Consider the following 18,629-nt stretch of genomic DNA (forward strand, 5'->3'; position numbering starts at 1 on the left):
TTAGGAGAGAAGAGAGAGATGACAGACGAGGATTAATTTTGTGTTTTCTAAAAGGATATATGAATGCTGGTATTTGGCGACTACAAAAGCCAGCAATTATGTCAGGACATGGAGAGCATGATCTAGGCCTAATGAGATATCCAAACAGTAGATGAGGATTGCTATTCTGTTTAAAGTTTTCCCAATATAACAAAGATGGATTCCCAATAGATCTCACCAGGAGATAATCAAATGACCATTTTTAGGTGACTTTGATCAGTCACCATTTAAAATCATACTACCTTCCTACAAAACAAATTACGTAATATCCTAGAACTTCTAAGAGCATCTCCACTTTGTTGGTCCTTGGATCATATTGGTTATATGTACACATGTGCCAGTCCCATTGAGACCATGACTACCTCTAGGGGATTAATGATTATTAAAGCTTTCCTCCGTGAATGCCTTTTTCTTCTAAAAGTACGTAGTCTTTTGCTTATACAAGCTTGATACTCATCAAGCCATTCAAGGGCCTCTACTTCTGCCTCATTCTTCACTTTCTCATCTGATCATTCTCATTGTCCTGGGTCTTACACAACTCTCCAGAGTATTTGTATTCTTGTGTAAACAGGCATTCACCAGCCTTCTTCTGCTTCTTGCCTTCTACAAAAACTTGTTTTTCCAATTGCAATATTGCGCTTTTCTTCCATTCACAACTTGCTATACAAGTGCGGCAAACATTTCAATTTTGAGAGGAAAACTCATTAAGGTTCCTTTAACTTTTTCTTTCGAACGATGTGTCCCTAAGGTAAAGAAGTTTCTTCTTGTGAAAGTTGTGTTGGTTCATCAAAAATGTTGATTGTGTGCAAAAGAACAACTAAAATATTAAACAAGCAATACATGTTTTCAAAGAATCCACCATGTATAGAAACGACACCTGCAAGCAAGCAAGCAACGACTATTAGATAGAGGTCAAAGCAATTTCTTCATCTTAATAACAAATGACTAAACATTCTAACACTACTCAGTAGCTGCAAAATTATGATCAAATGCTGTTAAAATATAAGAAAAAATCCCACGAAAATAAATTGACATGAATCCATAAGTTTACCTTCATCTTGGATCTCCGTTTTCATCCATTGAATATAGAAATCTTTGGTGACGAAATCCATCAAATGAAGAGGAATCTGAAATTGAAGCTCGATTTCCTTCCACCAACCCAAGAATTAGCATAAGGATCTAATTCAGCATCACCAAAAAAAAAAAAAAAATCAGTTTTCAAAGAGATGATTTCATCAAAGAAAGAAGTCAAGATGTAATCAGCATTTCCTTGGCCCTGTGAACTTACCGCATATTATATGGAACCAGAATTATAGTGCATCAGAATATTGGAGATGAAAATCCTAATATCAGCGACTTTCGAATCTCGACTCCGATTCCTTCCCGTGTGTTTTTGAGAGGATAAGTCATTATGACATGATTGATTCTGCATATGCGATCCAGATTAACATCAAACGCCATCCTTATTGAACAAAAAAATCAAACTGAAAGTGTTTTTTGTTTCAGATTTGGAGGAGATTGAAAACAGAGAGAAAACGGCACAGAAGAAGATAGGATCTCCTTTTATCTAATAGTGTGTATTTATTATAGCAAGGCCATTTCGGAAACCCTAGGCCCTTATCAAGTTTATTTATTCTCACACCTTATTTACACCAGAGGTTGGAGGTAGCAAGACTGCATATGCTGACTGATCACCGGATTACTCGATAAGAAATCCAATCGATAAGAAACCTTCATCAATTTTGGCGGGATGTGGATCCCAGAACTCTTTCACCTCTCCTCACACAGGTTTGGCTACGGGATTTGCTTCTCATACACCAAGCATCATTGTGGTGTTTGACGGCACAAAAAAGAAATGAAAAGAAGATGGATAGGATGTGTTTTATTTATCCTCACACCTTTTTTACACTTGAGGTTTGGATATACTGTAGCTGCAGGTGTTTTTACTTTTTACTTTCAGAAATGAAAGACCCCGGCATGACTGCAATTCAGGTGACTGATCACCGGAATACTTTTCTGAACTTGTATATTTACTTGCGTCCTCTGAGCTAAACTACAATCTGCTTCATGTCAATTTTTTTGTTGTTGCCAATATCCTTCTTTCTGTTCTGTTGTAGTCTTATTTGTTGCGTCCTTGGGGAAAGAATCCACTAGAAAAAGAAGAATAGAGAATCAACTTTTTCTTTGAAACCACTTCCTTGTAGCGTGTTTTTGAGAGGATAAGTCATTATGACATGATTGATTCTACATATGCAATCTAGATCGACATCACATGCCATCTCTAATTGAACTGAAAAATCAAACTGAAAGTGTGTTTTGTTTGAGATCCGGAGTAGATTGAAAACAGAGAGTTGAAGACGGCACAGAAGAAGAAGAAGATGAGTGAGAAATTTGATCTCCTCTGGCTAGTAATGTTGGCTAGCAAGGCGCTTTCCGAAACCCTAGGCCCTTGTCAAGTTTATTTATTCTCACACCTTGTTTACACCATAGGTTGGAGATACGGTGGTTTCATGACTTTTTATTTCAGCAATAAGAGACCCAGGCACGACTGCAGTTTTAAATGTGACGGTTGCAGTTGGTCTACAGGGTGGGGGAACGTTTTATTTTACAAGTTTCTCGTGGTAATCTTCCTTCCCAGTAGACTGGTTCTCGTCAAGCCATTTTCTGGGTCTACTCTACTGCTGCATCAATCTACACTTTCTATCTGATTCTCATTGTGATGGGTCTTACTCAGCTCTCCAAGATGTTTCTGGCATCCATATTTTCTTTAAACTTCTTCAGAAAAATGTTACATAAAAAAGTGTACCTGCTTGTTGCTCAGCTGTTGGGAGCTGTCTCTTCATCCTATGTAACGAAGTTTCTACTTGTGGAAGTTCTGATGCCATCTATCTTGAGTTGATAGTAGACATTAAGTTCAGGGTTCATAGATTCATCAAAAGTGTTGATTTCCCTGCCAAAGAAAAGCATCAAATGTATCAAAGAAACAATACATATCTTGAATGTAAGGAACAACATCCAAATTCACAACATATCTGGAGCTGACAACAGCAGATGTATATGTATGCTTTCGATTGTAGATGATCACCTAATCGCACCATTTTATCAGCTGGACTATGCACCATGTATAGAAATCGACATTTTCAAAATTCAAGAATCCAATCAGTATACCTTAGAAGGGTGTCCACATTTGGTTCACCAGTTTCCTTGTAGTGTGTTTTTGGGAGGATAAGTCATTATGACATTATTGATTCTAGTTACACATGTCTTCACACTTTACTCATGATTAGGCTGACATCATTCAATACGTCATCACATCTGAGAGCGTGCGCACACTATTAATTATTCTTTATTCGCGTATAATATATGTGTGATATTCTATTCCTACATTTTGCCTCTTTTCGTTTCGTTCTTTCTTACTCAATGAGGGAAATGAGAAATTTAACTTGTCCTATCGCACATGCTTATCTCTTCAAATTCCATCTTGAAGACAAATATCAAATTCAAGTCTTCCTTTTTATGTGTGTCTTTTATACCACACATCTTTTGACACGTCTCTTCAACCGTCCTTTTTCACCCAATCAATCATTCTCATTAATGAGGTAAATTCCTTGAATACCGCGAGTAATTTCCCTCTATATTTTCATCTTCTTCATCTTCACTTCCTTTTTGTTTCTTCTTTCTTCTTCTGCTGCTGCTTTTTCCTCTACAACTCTCTTTTTCTTCTACTACTGTTATTATTTATTTTATTTTATTTTATTTTTTTATAATTCATTATTGATCTTATCGTTTTCTCATCTTTTCCCTTCAGTGTTTAATCTAATCTTAATTAGATTAAATCCTGATTTGTTCTTAATCCTGATCTTAATCAGATTAAATTCTTCTCACTTTCATCATTCTCATTCCTCTAATGGCACCAACCGCAAAGAAAAACGAAACATCCTTTAAAATTTTGAAGGTTCAATTCAGCACAAGAGGCTATTCACTTTCACTTCCTCCTGGATCTAATTGCTCGTCTAAACTTACTCTTGACTTAATCAACTCAGAAAAGTGGACAAATCAAAGGGTCATCGTTTCTTTAAAACAACTTTTAACCAGTCTCCCTTTCCCACTGTACGATCCCGATATTCCTTTATTTTATGAAATTTTAGGTGATAAAAGATTCGCGCGAGGTATTTTTCAACTAAGCGTTGATGCTATTAGGATAGTTCTGGAATATGCTCGTCGCGCAGCGGGTTTAGGAACTTCTTATGCGTACGAAGTACGCAACATATTGCATCGTGACAAACCAATTAATCATGTTGATTATACTCTTGATAATTTCTTTTAATCATTATTATGTGGGTCTCATGAAGAACGAATCCACTAAGTGGGATATTCGCATAAGAAAAAAAGATACTTATACTGAGGATGAGAAGATCATGCGATATGTTGATTGGAACGATAATTCAAATCATACTGCCCGTAGATCTAATAATACCATTTGGACGAACTGTCCTGTGATTCTAACGGGTCCTTTCGTATCTGATAGAGTTGTTGATCATTATGATCTTCCACTCCCTGGAGGGATTTCTAACTATCACCCTTGGGAACTTGTTCTGTCCAAAGAAGAGAAAGAGGTATGTTATTTTCGTATAAGTATCTCATTTGTATCATTCGCAAACTTTAAATTTCTTACGTATTTTAACAATATTACAACGAATTCAGGCTATCAAGGGAAAGAGTAAGGTTAAGAAATTTATGAGATCTAGTGATGCGACAACTTCGCAGAATGATGAGGTAAAGAACATTACTTATCTTATTTTAATAATATTGTTGCCTCTGTTGCTTATATGTATCATTCGCGCAGATGGAGACTTCTGGTGCTAGAAAGAGGGGTAGAGCCAAAACAAAGTCTACAAGAACCCGTAGCCCATCTTCCCCTTCTAATGTTGCTAAGAGGCGTAAAAAATTTATGATTCGGATTCTGAATCTGATGATGATGATTCTTCTCCCATCAAGGATTTAATTAATTCGTTTATGGGTCAACTTTCTTCTCTTTTTGCTGATTCGATGTCTATTATTGGTAATGACGAGTTACATCATTGTTTTTATATGGTTTCAAAGATCTGTGATGCCCCTTGTTTAGACGATACGTTCCTTCGCAGATCTTCAACCTTGCTAAGTCCGAGCTTCCAATTTACTCTTGGTTCTCTTGTAACTTCTATTTCTTTGTAATTTCCTTTTAAGAAATTTTAATCTTTGTATTCTAATATTAATCACTAACTCCTACAGGTATCTCGCATGTCGTATGCAATATCTTCAGATTATGAAAGAAGACTCAAATCTCTTCAATCCAAGCACGAAGCTGAATTTTCTACCTCTGCGGATACAATTTCAGAACTTCGCAAAAGGAACGATCAGCTAGCTGGTATACCTATTTTTCTCTTAGATTAATATACTTTGCCTTACTCATTCTTTCTATATTTTCTTTTAATTATGTATTCTTACAGAAATCTATTGTCTTTCTGACGAAGCAGCTTCTCTGTTTCGCTCCACTCATCATCCCATTGATGATGATACTCTCCTTAATTATCTCAATTCTTCCTTAAAAAACCTTACGGAAGATAATAAACTCCCTAACTCTTGAGAGACTCAGATCAGAATATCAACTTCTTAATATTGATCATAGAAGTGCTTTGACCACTTGTTATAGTTATAAACGTCGTTTTCTAGAATCCAAATCTAGGATTAAGGTTTTAGAAGCAAAAGTTAAATCCCTTTATTACTGAGAAAGATCAAGCTGTTCTCATGGGTGCAACAACTTTAAAGGAATTTCAAGGAACTATTCTCCAAGTTCAAATAGAACGAGACCTTGCCATAAAAGAGAAGAACGAACTTATTGAGTGAGAAAAATTGATTCGGTCTCAACTTCTTATAAAAAGCGACGCTGAATTTGATTGGGCTGCTAGGGTCTTAAGCAACGCTGGAGAAGGTTTAGCTGTGAATATGAGCCTTGAGTCCGAACATTCTGGCTTGATTAAAGATATTATGACCAATAATGAAGGTTAACTTTGACTTTGGGTTAAAGCATCTCTACCATCTAACAAATACTCCATATCAGAATCTCCATCAAGGGGTATGTAGTATTTGTTTTCTCTATCGTATAGAGATTCACTCATCTCAAATTTGTCACTGGGATCACTCATTTTGGTTGGGTGAATCAAAATCTAGGGTTTCACAAATATCACAAAAGTTTTTTTTTTTTCTTCTCCACTAAACTTTTTTATTAATAACTCTAAAAATCTGAGTTTAGAGTTATTATAAGTGAAAATTAATTATCAACACTAATCTTGGTTATCAACACTAAGCTTGATTATGAACACTAATCTTGATTATCAACAATAAGGGTTAATTAGTCATTTACAAATTTTTTAAAATAAAGGGCACTTGAATTACTCATGTAATGACCGTTTTTGTCTTATTAGCTTGCGGCCCCTCTAATGGAACTTGCCGCCCCTATAACAAGATTGTTGCTAAAAGCGGACCTGTAACCAAAAACAAAAGGTCCAAACCATGGTCTGCTGGTCGGTGGGAGAAAACCGAAACCGAAACCCAATCCAAAACAGAACCGGCTTCCGCCGAGGGATGGATCTGGATCAAGGATTTCAATGTTTCCAAACACACCCTCTCCTTCTTTTCACAACAAAATCAAATCCTGAAGTCGTTTTTTCCTTTTTCTTTTCTAGGGTTTACACCCGAAAACCCTTCTCCATCTCAAAATCTCCATCATCATCATCTCGGATTCTGAAGTTCTTATCATCAATCAATCATGGCGGAATTAGACAGAGTAACAAAAGGTTTGAAGGAACTGGAATACCTCTCACTTGTATCCAAGGTATGTACCGAACTCGAATCGCATCTAGGTTTTTCAGACAAAGTATTAGCCGAATTCATAACTGAAATTGGTCGTGATGCTGAATCTGTTGATGAATTTGATTCTGAATTGAAAAACAAAGGTGCTGAGATGCCTGATTATTTCGTTCGTACACTGTTTACAATTATTCATGCTATTTTACCGACTAAATCTAAGAAGGAAGATGATGAGCCGGTTTTCAAATCTCTTTCGATTGCTGATGGTAAAGCTAGGGTTAAAGAATTAGAAAAAGAGATTGAGAGAGAAGCTAGAGAAAGGCAGAGAGAAGAGGATGAGAGTAAACGGAAAGAAAGAGATCGAGATAGAGACCGAGATAATAACGATAGGCATCGAGATAGAGATGGTAGAGATGGTGGTAGAGGAGGTAGAGATAGAGATGGGAGAGATGGTGGTAGTGGAGGTAGAGATAGAGATGGTGGTAGAGATAGGGAGGCGGATTATCGGAGTGGTGGTGGTGGAAGGGATAGGCATAGAGATAGAGATAGATATGATGAAAGAGATGATAGAAGAGGGGAGAGATTTAGAGGGGAAGAGGATGACCAAGGTTATAATAGGAGGGACGATAGAGGAAGGGAAAGGGATCATGGTCGTGGTGGTGGTGGTAGAGACAGGGGAAGGAGGAGGGATGAGAATTATGATGTTAATAGAGGAGATGAAGATTACGGAGATGAAAAGATTGATAAGCGTCAAAGTGAGCCTGAATTGTACCATGTGTATGCTGGTAGAGTTGCGAAGGTGATGGATACAGGGTGTTTTGTGTCGTTGAATGATTTCAGAGAAAAAGAGGGTTTGGTTCATGTATCACAGATGGCTACTCGAAGGGTTGCTAACGCTAAAGAATTTGTGAAACGGGATCAAAGTGTGTTTGTTAAGGTGATTTCTTTGTCGGGACAGAAGATGAGTTTATCGATGAGGGATGTTGATCAGGATACTGGGAAAGATCTTATACCTATTAAAAAGACTGCTGAGGATGAATCGCACAGGACGAATCCTCAAGGTTCAAATCGTGGTCCGAATTCTAAAGTGGGGATTTCAGGGATTAGGATCTTGGAAGAGGATGAGGATACTGTTCCTTCACGCCGTCCATCAAAGCGAATGAGCTCACCAGAAAAATGGGAAGCAAAACAGTTGATTGCTTCTGGTGTGTTGGATGCTAGTGAGTTTCCTAATTTTGATGAAGATGGGGAGCCTGGAATGCTTTATCAAGAAGAGGGTGGCGAGGAAGAGCTCGAGATTGAGCTGAATGAAGATGAACCAGCGTTCTTGCAAGGGCAGAGTCGATACTCTATGGATATGTCACCAGTTAAGATATTCAAAAATCCTGAAGGTTCTTTAAGTCGTGCAGCAGCTCTTCAATCAGCTCTGATAAAGGAGCGTAGAGAAGTTCGGGAACAGCAGCAGCGGACAATGCTTGATTCTATCCCAAAGGATCTCAATCGACCATGGGAGGACCCAATGCCGGAGACGGGAGAAAGACATCTTGCACAGGAGTTGAGAGGAGTTGGGTTATCAGCTTACGATATGCCTGAATGGAAGAAGGATGCCTATGGAAAAGCACTGACATTTGGACAGAGATCCAAGCTCTCCCTCCAGGAACAAAGGCAGAGTCTACCAATATACAAATTGAAGAAAGAGCTGGTTCAAGCTGTGCACGATAACCAAGTACTGGTTGTTATTGGAGAAACAGGTTCAGGAAAGACGACTCAAGTGACTCAGTATCTCGCCGAGGCTGGTTACACAACCAAAGGTAAAATTGGGTGTACACAACCTCGTAGGGTTGCTGCTATGTCAGTAGCGAAGAGGGTGGCCGAAGAATTTGGTTGCCGTTTGGGTGAAGAAGTTGGTTATGCCATCAGGTTCGAGGACTGCACTGGACCTGATACTGTTATCAAGTATATGACTGACGGTATGCTTCTTAGGGAGATTTTGATTGATGAAAGCCTCTCCCAGTACTCTGTTATTATGCTTGATGAAGCTCATGAGAGGACGATCCATACTGATGTCCTTTTTGGTTTACTCAAGCAACTCTTGAATCGAAGACCTGACCTTCGGTTGATTGTTACATCTGCCACTCTAGATGCTGAGAAGTTTTCTGGTTACTTCTTCAATTGTAATATCTTCACCATTCCTGGGAGAACCTTTCCGGTTGAGATCATGTACACAAAACAGCCGGAGAGTGATTATTTGGATGCGTCATTGATCACTGTGCTGCAGATCCACTTGACAGAACCTGAGGGTGATATTCTTCTCTTCTTAACTGGTCAGGAGGAAATTGATCACGCTTGTCAGTCCCTGTATGAGAGAATGAAAGGGCTCGGGAAAAACGTACCGGAGCTGATTATCTTGCCTGTTTACAGTGCTCTTCCTAGTGAAATGCAATCAAGAATATTTGATCCTGCTCCTCCTGGGAAGAGGAAGGTGGTCGTAGCTACTAATATTGCGGAGGCATCTTTGACAATAGATGGTATATTCTATGTCATTGATCCTGGATTTGCAAAGCAGAATGTGTATAACCCGAAGCAAGGGCTTGATTCACTTATCATCACTCCCATCTCACAAGCATCTGCTAAGCAACGAGCTGGACGTGCTGGTCGTACTGGACCTGGGAAATGTTATCGACTGTATACTGAGAGTGCTTATCGTAATGAGATGTCTCCTACTTCCATACCAGAAATACAAAGGATAAACCTTGGATCTACTACTCTGCAAATGAAGGCGATGGGTATCAATGATCTACTTTCTTTTGATTTTATGGATCCTCCTTCACCCCAAGCTCTAATATCTGCCATGGAGCAGTTATACAGTCTAGGCGCCTTGGATGAAGAGGGGCTTCTGACCAAGTTGGGTAGAAAGATGGCAGAGTTTCCACTTGATCCTCCTATGTGTAAGATGCTCCTCGCAAGTGTCGACCTCGGATGCAGTGATGAGATTTTAACAATCATTGCCATGATTCAGACGGGGAACATCTTTTACAGGCCTAGAGAGAAGCAAGCACAAGCAGATCAGAAGAGGGCAAAGTTTTTTCAGCCTGAGGGAGATCATCTCACGCTTCTTGCTGTGTATGAGGCATGGAAGGCGAAGAATTTTTCCGGACCATGGTGCTTTGAAAACTTTGTCCAGTCGAGATCTCTGAGGAGGGCGCAAGATGTGAGGAAACAACTTCTCACCATTATGGACAGGTATGGTAACTAGTCTTGGATATATCATTATATTGTCACTTAGGAATCTGATAATTCTTTTCTTTCTCCAAGTTACTTTTACCTGGCATAGATCTTGCCTTTAGTTGGGGCAAGGGTAAAATGAGGTTTTATCAAATAATATCTTACTAGATTTTATTTCCATTGAACACTTGAGAGATTAATCAGTTATTCTTTAAAATCATTATGTTTGATAAAGCCCACTGGATTGCAGCACAATTATGTGTCTTTTATTAAAAGTCATGACTAGGAAAAGTCTTCAACTAGGAGGAGAAGTTATTGTCTGTTCCCAGCTCACTGTCACTTCTACACACTAATTAAAGTTTCGTTGTGTTGTCGTTTGCTGTCCACACCTATGATCTTGACAGATGTTTGTGCTTACTAAAATTAATTGGGCTGCACCATGGTCTCTCTGGAATTGAATGTTATGTATTTTTTTTGCTTCTGTTATGAAGATCCCGAGTGCTTAATTACATCCTGCTGTCCGTGTGCTTTACAGGTATAAGTTGGATGTTGTATGTGCTGGAAAGAATTTCACGAAGATAAGAAAGGCCATTGCAGCAGGATTCTTCTTCCATGCATCTAGAAAGGATCCCCAGGAGGGTTACAGGACACTAGTCGAGAACCAGCCAGTTTACATTCACCCCAGCAGTGCTGTTTTCCAGCGTCAGCCAGATTGGGTGATCTACCACGAGCTGGTAATGACTACAAAGGAGTACATGCGTGAGGTAACAGTGATTGACCCTAAATGGCTAGTCGATTTGGCCCCGAGATTCTTTAAATCTGCAGATCCGACAAAGATGAGTAAAAGGAAGCGGCAGGAGAGAATTGAGCCATTGTATGATAGATATCATGAGCCAAATTCATGGCGTTTAAGTAAACGTCGTGCATGATTTTGTAGCGTTATTTTCATTTTCTGATTAAATCTTTTAAGAAACGATCAGAGTGGAGTAATTTGTAAAAGATGAGGGATAATGTTGCTGAACTTGATGTTGTAACAAAATCCCAGTTTTGTACATTCTTTGAGTTTTACATGCCCATTCTCATAGAGATGCTTGTCGTTCCCTAAGTTTGTGGAACGTTTTGGTTTTTAAAGATTAAATTATTAGTAGAGTGAGGCAGTTTCTTTCTTTCTTTCAAATGTATATTGGATTGGCAGATAACCAAGGAATTTGAAGGCTACAAGGACATTTCACCATCCCCTTGTGTATTGCAGTAGTAAAGTTTCAATTTCTCCTCCATTCATCATCTGCTATCTGTCACTAGTTTGTCTATAAAAGAAGACCTGCATCTCTTTTGAAAATATATCTCTGTCAATTTTCCACCTTAGAATGGATCAACAATTGAAGCAATTTCCTGTAGTAACTCTGCATAATTTCAGTTGAGTTCGTCAGGTTTCTTGTTTTTCTTTCCAGTAATCATTCAACAGCATTTCCAGGTCAATTTACCCGGGCCGTTTACAGTTTTACTCTTCTTGCATTTTGCTAAAGTAGATCGTGAAAAAAGAACAAAAAAAAACAATCATGGCTTCGCCCAGGTTTGAACTGGAGACCTTCAGTGTGTTAGACTGACGTGATAACCAACTACACCACGAAACCTTTGTTATTAGTGTTCCTTATATACGTTGAATAAAGGTATCCAACCCAGATTCTTTCCTGATCAACCAGCATACAGATTTACACAATGCCGGAGTGTCTACAATAAGCCAAACTTTAAACATTCAGACGTTATTTCGTAATTATAATCATATATTTACAATGAACAACTAGAATAAACAATCTACAAATAGAATTTTTTCCAACGTTATGTGCCAAAATACTTGTTAGCTAGGCGTAGAACCCCAAACATGTTTGAGTGGAAACCATCAGCCAACTAGATTCTGGGAATTTCATCCATCCACATGCACAGTTGGATGCATATAATGTACAAACTTGGGGAAAATGGTTCCAAGGTTCTTCTACCATTGAATTTAAAGAAAACCTAACACATGCATCACCGACTCTCTATCTAGGTCATTACTACTCTTGTCTGCTATTCAACAAGACATAACTAAATCACATCACAAATCATGTATGCAGAAACACTGAAACAACCAGTATCTTCAAATTATATTCAAGATTCGATCACCCAATTTCTGGTATGTTTGTTGTAATTTTGCATCATTTCAGTTCAGACAGTTAGGCTGCTTGATCTTCTTGCGGTAATCATTCATTTTTCCACAACAATATTTCAGCGTCAATTTACCCGGCTAGTTTTCGGTTCCTGAAACCAAATTTGTCAAGATTTTGTTGCTACATCTGGAAGTTACTAAGCTTCTCAAACATCCACTCCCTTGGATAAGAATTTTTTATTAAGTACTTAATAATCATGTCAATTTCTTCTTGTCTCTGTATGTATGTTTTGCATAATAGATTCCATGACCCAAAAACTTAAGCCATTCAAAATAGCACCAAAAATTTCAATTACCTGCCAAGTATAATGACATAATCATCCAAATATTTTAAATCATTGTTAAACTTTGCAGCCTAAGGCGCATTGCACATTGAACTGAATTCCAAACTTGTTTCCTCTTTTGGTTTCGATTGCATTCATTGAATCTGAATTTCAGTCTACAACCTAACACATGCACCACCATGGTGACCATCAAGCTAAAGTCTAGACTTCAGCACTAGAACCACCATCATCATTTGATATTAAGGGCAACTTAATAAGAATGTTGTACAATAAATATTGGGTATTAAATGTATATTCTTGTATATATTGCAATATATTCACTTACCTAGATATAAAGATATTTACCTTTGTTAGGAGATTACATAATATCTTTTTGCATCAAAGCTTCTATATATGAGCCTCTTTTGTAACGAGAAAACCAAGAGAAATAACACCTTTCTTCTTCATCTTATTATCTTGTCTTGATCTTGTCTCGTCTCGATTCCATTATGGTATCAGATAAATCTACTTCATCTTCACCTCAAAATCATAATTCGCTTTATGCTCTAGCTTCAAACGATGGACCAGGAACTATAATAACTCATGTGGTTCTCAAAGGATCGAACTATGAAGAATGGGCTAAAGGGTTTCGTATTTCACTGGGTGCGAAACGGAAACTTGGATTCATTAATGGTAAAGTTACTAAACCTTATGCTGATTCTCCTGACTTGGACGATTGGTGGACTGTTAATTTTATGATTGTTGCTTGGATATTTAACACAATTGATCCAGTTCTTCGCTCTTCAATTTCTTATCGTGATACTGCATTTGATCTGTGGGAAGATATTAGGCTTCGTTTTTCTTTAGGGAATGGAATCAAAATCTATCAACTAAAATCCGATGTTGCTGACTGCTGGATCACGCATAGCCTCCTTGAATGAAGTTGGTTCAACATCATTGGAAATAGCTGCAACAAAATTGCGATGTGCAACAGAAAAAGCATTACAATTCACATAATGTGTTATAGGATAGGGAGTACCTGAGGACTTGATTGATATAGGTGAAGACTCGGGGGGAACCAATGTCGTGTTAGTCTTCTTAGGAATACCCTCCCATCGAACAAAATCCTTGTTTCGAGTGTTATCAAATTTGGTGCGTTTACCTCTTCCCAATTCTTTATTAGACAGGGTTACGGTATCTGGGGAAGTAATAGAAGTAGGAGATGCTGCTGAATTAGGAACCCCTTCAGCAGAACTCACAGCTGAGTTACGAGACCCTTCAGCAGAACTCACTGCTATGTCACGAACGTCGTCAGCAGGGCTCACTGTCAAGTTGCGAGCTTCTTCAGCAGAACTCACTGCTGAGTTATGAACTCCTTCAGCAGAACTCACTACGAAGTCACGAAATTCGTCAGCAAGGCTCTCATCATGTACAGCAGGCTCAGAATGAGGAAGCACTTGTACGTCTTCTTCTTCAGTGCTGTTGACTGTGACCTGAATTGTTTCCTGGGGTGCAGATGTACTTCCTGAATGCGCCTGTTGATGTGCAGTAGTGTCAGAAGTTGGAGCAGCAGTGGAGTAAGAACTAGTAGAGTGTAGTAAGTCACTGCAATCAGCCTCAAAGTGAACAGCAGACATGTCCCGACATGCTAAACCAACATCCTCATCAGGATACAATGAGTGCAGTTGCAGACGCTCCTTGCTGTTAGCTAAAGGAAATTGGTCTTCAAGAAATTTTACGTCGCGTGACTGAAAGTACTGTCCAGTATCTAGATCAAATAAGTGCCATGCTTTCTTCCCGAAGGGATAGCCAAGAAAAATACAACGACGACTTCGACTATCAAATTTATCGCAAGGATTAAGATTTTTCGCATAACAAAGACATCCAAACACTCGAATAAAATGAAGAGTCGGAGCTGAACCATAGAGAAGTTCATATGGTGTCTTGAAATTAAGCACTCGAGAAGGAGTTCTATTGATCAAATATGCAGCGGTTAGCACACACTCACTCCAAAAATCAATTGGTAAACAAGCATGAAAACGTAAAGCACGGGCCACATTGAGGATATGACGATGCTTCCTTTCTACTCTTGCATTTTGCTGTGGTTTCTTAACAACAGAAGTTTGATGAACAATACCGTTATTCCGAAAATAAGAAGATAGACCTTTAAACTCAGTCCCGTTATCACTACGAAAAATCTTAACTCTCTTTGTAAACTGTCGTTCAATCAACGCAAAAAAAGTTGTAATCAAACGAGGTACCTCGTCTTTGCTTTTCATCAAATATACCCAAACACATCTAGAAAAATCATCCACAATAGTTAAAAAATATCTTGAGTTACAGGCACGATTTGCACGATAAGGACCCCAAACATCACAATGGATTAACTCAAACAAATTAGCTGCTTTATTATCACTCAGCGGAAACAAATTACGAGTTTGCTTGGATCTATGACAGACTTCACAAGCATGAAAATCAAACTGACTACTACTACTGACTTGCGGTGGAAACTGCAACGCTTGTAAAGAAGGATGCCCAAGCCGTTTATGCCATAATTCTGTAGAAGCATTTTCTAACACGACGTTAACACGAGATGGTTCCCCCATTATCAAGCAATAAAGCCCATCAGTGAGCTTACACAGACAAATCTTCGTCCTCAAGGTATGGTCCTGTATAACACATTCAGAATTAGTGAATTGTAAACTGATAATGTGCTGGAAACAATAGAGTTGCCATTCGAGATTTTCAAGAGTATCTCAGCAAATGTTTTCATATGAAGGACTTGGGAAAATTAAAATATTTTATTGGTATTGAGGTAGCTAGAAGCTCCAAAGGGATCTTTCTTTGCCAACGTAAATATGCTCTAGACATTTTGACAGAAACCGGTCTACTTGGATCTAAGCCATCTAGTGTTCCTATGGAGGAAAACCATCGTCTAGCTCTTGCATCAGACACACTCATGAATGATCCTGCTCGTTATAGAAGGTTGGTGGGGCGACTGATTTATCTAAATATTACACGACCGGATTTGTGCTACTCGGTTCATATTTTGTCTCAGTTCATGCAACATCCAACTCAATCCCAGTGGGATGCTGCACTTCGAGTTGTTCGCTATTTGAAATCTAGCCCTGGCCAAGGTATTTTACTAAGGGCAGATTCAAACTTAGTTCTTAACGCTAATTGTGATGCAGATTGGGCTAGTTGTCCACTTAGTCGTCGTTCACTTACTGCACACTTTGTGTTTCTTGGCGGTTATCCTATCTCTTGGAAAACGAAGAAACAAACAACAGTTTCTCGCTCCTCAGCCGAAGCAGAATATCGTGCCTTAGCTTCAACAACTTGTGAGATTATCTGGTTAAAAGGATTACTTCGAGGTCTGGGTATAGGACATCCACAACCAGTTTCGCTTCAATGTGATAGTCAAGCTGCCTTGCATATTGCTAACAATTCGGTCTTTCATGAACGTACAAAACATATCATTTTGTGCGCGATGAAATACTACGAGGTACCATTATTCCATCTTATGTTCACACTACTTCTCAGTTAGCTGATATTTTGACTAAAGCTTTGGGACGTCAGCAATTCCAAAATCTTCTTCTCAAGTTAGGCATTTCGACTCTTCATGCTCCAACTTGAGGAGGGGTATTGGGTATTAAATGTATATTCTTGTATATATTGCAATATATTCACTTACCTAGATATAAAGATATTTACCTTTGTTAGGAGATTACATAATATCTTTTTGCATCAAAGCTCTTCTATATATGAGCCTCTTTTGTAACGAGAAAAGCAAGAGAAATAACACCTTTCTTCTTCATCTTATTATCTTGTCTTGATCTTGTCTCGTCTCGATTCCATTAATAAATAATGAACTGAAGAAATTTTTTATATGTCCTTTGATTTTTCAACGCCCAATGAGATTGATGCTTGTTGTTCCCTAAGTTTGTGAAGCATGGATGTTTTGGTTTTCAGAGTTTTCTTCTTTCATTTCCCATGAAAAAAAGTAAAATAGTGTGTGTTTTGGATCGGGTGAGTCGGGTTTTCACATGTATATTGTCAGATAGCCAATAGCCAAGAAATTTCAAGGAGGATGTGAGTAAGGGTCTGCTATGCACTTTTTGATTTCTCTGTATTGTTAGAGAGGTTTTTATTAAAGGGCTATGTTATGCACATGCTACCACAAAACACCTCAACCAGGACATTTCACCATCTCCTCGAGTATTAGAGTGGTAAAGTTAGGTTGGGGATAAATGCAGTGGGTTACTGAATTTGGGAGGAGGACAGGGCACATGAACACAAAGACTTTAAGTTTCTGCTGAACTCAAAACAAAATAACCAAACTTGGGTGTTTTTACCTTTTCTTTAAAAACTGAAAACTTCCTTTCTTCTGCCATTTGTTGTTTGTTCAAATGACTTGCATATATTCTACTTTCAAACTTGTTTCCTCTGTTTTATCTCTCAGTTTTCACCGATTTCCGATTGATGTAATTTTGAAGTTAAGTCAGTTAGGATGCTTGATTTTCTTTCAATAATCCTTCTTATCTCAACAGCATATCCTCTTAAAGTTACCCGGCCAGTTTCCGGTTCTTGAAACCAAATTTGCCAAGATTTCCAGATCTGGAACTAAGCTTCTCAAACATCCACTGCGTAAGCATTTTTTTTGTAAACAAATTATTTATGCATTTCTGCAGTGCTTGTTAAGTTCTCCATAATTATGTTTCGAGTCTCAATATCAAGTGCATACTCCTGTCTTTATGTCTCTTACTTTATATTGCAATTGACATGATGTTTACTGAAACATGCATGCTAAGATCTTGTTGATAGATCAATATAGTGTGTGGAAATTAAACAGCATCCTCTAATGCAATTGTTGTTGGACTGTTCTTAATAACTTTAAGTTTTTTTTTTTTGTGCATCTTTTCTAGAATCTAGACTTTGGATTGCAACAAAAGGGCGAAATGCTGGGTTGTTTAGCACCAAAGATGGGGACAAGAACAGGAAAATTAGGAAGACCATATGTCCTTGTATTTTTGTTAGCAATTGTCTTGATAGTTGGTATGGGCGAACTTGGAAAACGCAGAGCTATTCCGTCAGCGTATTGTAGATGATGATCCTTGTGGTGCTGTAGTCAAGGTACCAGTCCACTAACGATGACCAATTCTACGGAAGTCTAACTACAAACACTGGAGGGATTGTCTAAGTTATTGGTCTTCATGTAATATATGTATGAGCGGACTCGAAATATTAAGCCAAAGATTGCATTTTGCGGACACATTTTGTAAACTAGATTTTTTAGTTTGTTAGAACTGGAGACCTTTAGTGTGACTGACGTGATAACCAACTACACCATGAAACCTCTTCGGTTAATTGATGTCCAATTTCCTTTCTATCTTGCGGAAAGTATATGTGCTTTTTTTTTTGACTCAAAGAAGGGCAATATATCAATGGAAAAAAACAGTACTACCACAAACAGTGGCAATGCTGTTAAAAGAAAAAAACTACGCAAAACTCAGTCTGATCTGAGAAGAACTACAAGCAAAATTGAAAGACAAGGCTAATGAGATCCTAATACACCTTCCCAGTTATACAACACCATGTTAAGAGAAACATTCTCAAAAGTGTCTGTACCCAAAGACCAGTTGAAAGTATGCTGAAAATAAATAGTTAGGCATTTTCTTTCAGCCCCATGAAAAAAATTAGCATAGTGTGTGTTTTGGATATTGGGGGAGATGGGTTTTCTTTGACAATATTGTCAGTCAGATAACCAAGGGATTTGAATTTTCAAGTGCATGTGCTGCCACCAAGCACCTCAACAAGGACATTCCACCATCTTCTTCAGTATTACAGTAGTAAAGTTTGAGAGAATTCATACAGTTGGCCTTGAGAAATGATCCTGTTGTATTGGAACCAGAGTCAATAACGCTCTTGGTTCAAGGCATCTCTCTCAAGATTCCCTCTCAACAGGTAGAACTTCAAATGACTGTTCCAAACTTCGAAAAAAAACGTTTTAATGGGATGGCAGAATGTCTCAGACGCAATTCAAGCAA

At 38.3% G+C, this 18,629-nt stretch overlaps 2 protein-coding genes, 1 long non-coding RNA gene and 1 other non-coding gene across 4 annotated transcripts; 2 read left to right on the forward strand and 2 right to left on the reverse strand.

The window, feature by feature from the left end:
* Positions 1-202: 202 nt before the first annotated feature.
* LOC113344656 lies at positions 203-1,464 on the reverse strand. Its single transcript, XR_003357889.1, has 3 exons — positions 1,328-1,464; positions 1,091-1,218; positions 203-916 (listed from the first exon to the last, which is right to left on the reverse strand). It is a non-coding gene; the product is annotated as an uncharacterized LOC113344656 (long non-coding RNA).
* A 5,240-nt stretch (positions 1,465-6,704) lies between these two features.
* LOC113344738 (probable pre-mRNA-splicing factor ATP-dependent RNA helicase DEAH5) lies at positions 6,705-11,347 on the forward strand. The gene is made up of 2 exons (XM_026588673.1): positions 6,705-10,131; positions 10,649-11,347. Exons 1-2 carry the CDS (start codon positions 6,848-6,850, stop codon positions 11,040-11,042), a joined length of 3,678 nt encoding a protein of 1,225 aa, XP_026444458.1. The 5' UTR covers positions 6,705-6,847; the 3' UTR covers positions 11,043-11,347.
* Positions 11,348-11,673: 326 nt separating this feature from the next.
* Positions 11,674-11,747, reverse strand: TRNAV-AAC. The gene has a single exon. It is a non-coding gene; the product is annotated as a tRNA-Val (tRNA).
* A 3,608-nt stretch (positions 11,748-15,355) lies between these two features.
* LOC113344570 (uncharacterized mitochondrial protein AtMg00810-like) lies at positions 15,356-16,129 on the forward strand. The gene has a single exon (XM_026588520.1). It carries the CDS (start codon positions 15,356-15,358, stop codon positions 16,127-16,129), a length of 774 nt encoding a protein of 257 aa, XP_026444305.1.
* Positions 16,130-18,629: the final 2,500 nt, after the last annotated feature.

This window comes from Papaver somniferum, unplaced genomic scaffold (assembly GCF_003573695.1).
Source record: "Papaver somniferum cultivar HN1 unplaced genomic scaffold, ASM357369v1 unplaced-scaffold_79, whole genome shotgun sequence".
Classification (NCBI taxonomy): domain Eukaryota; kingdom Viridiplantae; phylum Streptophyta; class Magnoliopsida; order Ranunculales; family Papaveraceae; genus Papaver; species Papaver somniferum.

Coding starts and splice junctions, on each gene's coding strand:
- LOC113344738 (XM_026588673.1), top strand. CDS start 6,848: ATGGCGGAATTAGACAGAGTAACAAAAGGTTTGAAGGAACTGGAATAC. Junction 10,132..10,648: donor CTTCTCACCATTATGGACAG/GTATGGTAACTA, acceptor TGTGCTTTACAG/GTATAAGTTGGATGTTGTAT.
- LOC113344570 (XM_026588520.1), top strand. CDS start 15,356: ATGAAGGACTTGGGAAAATTAAAATATTTTATTGGTATTGAGGTAGCT.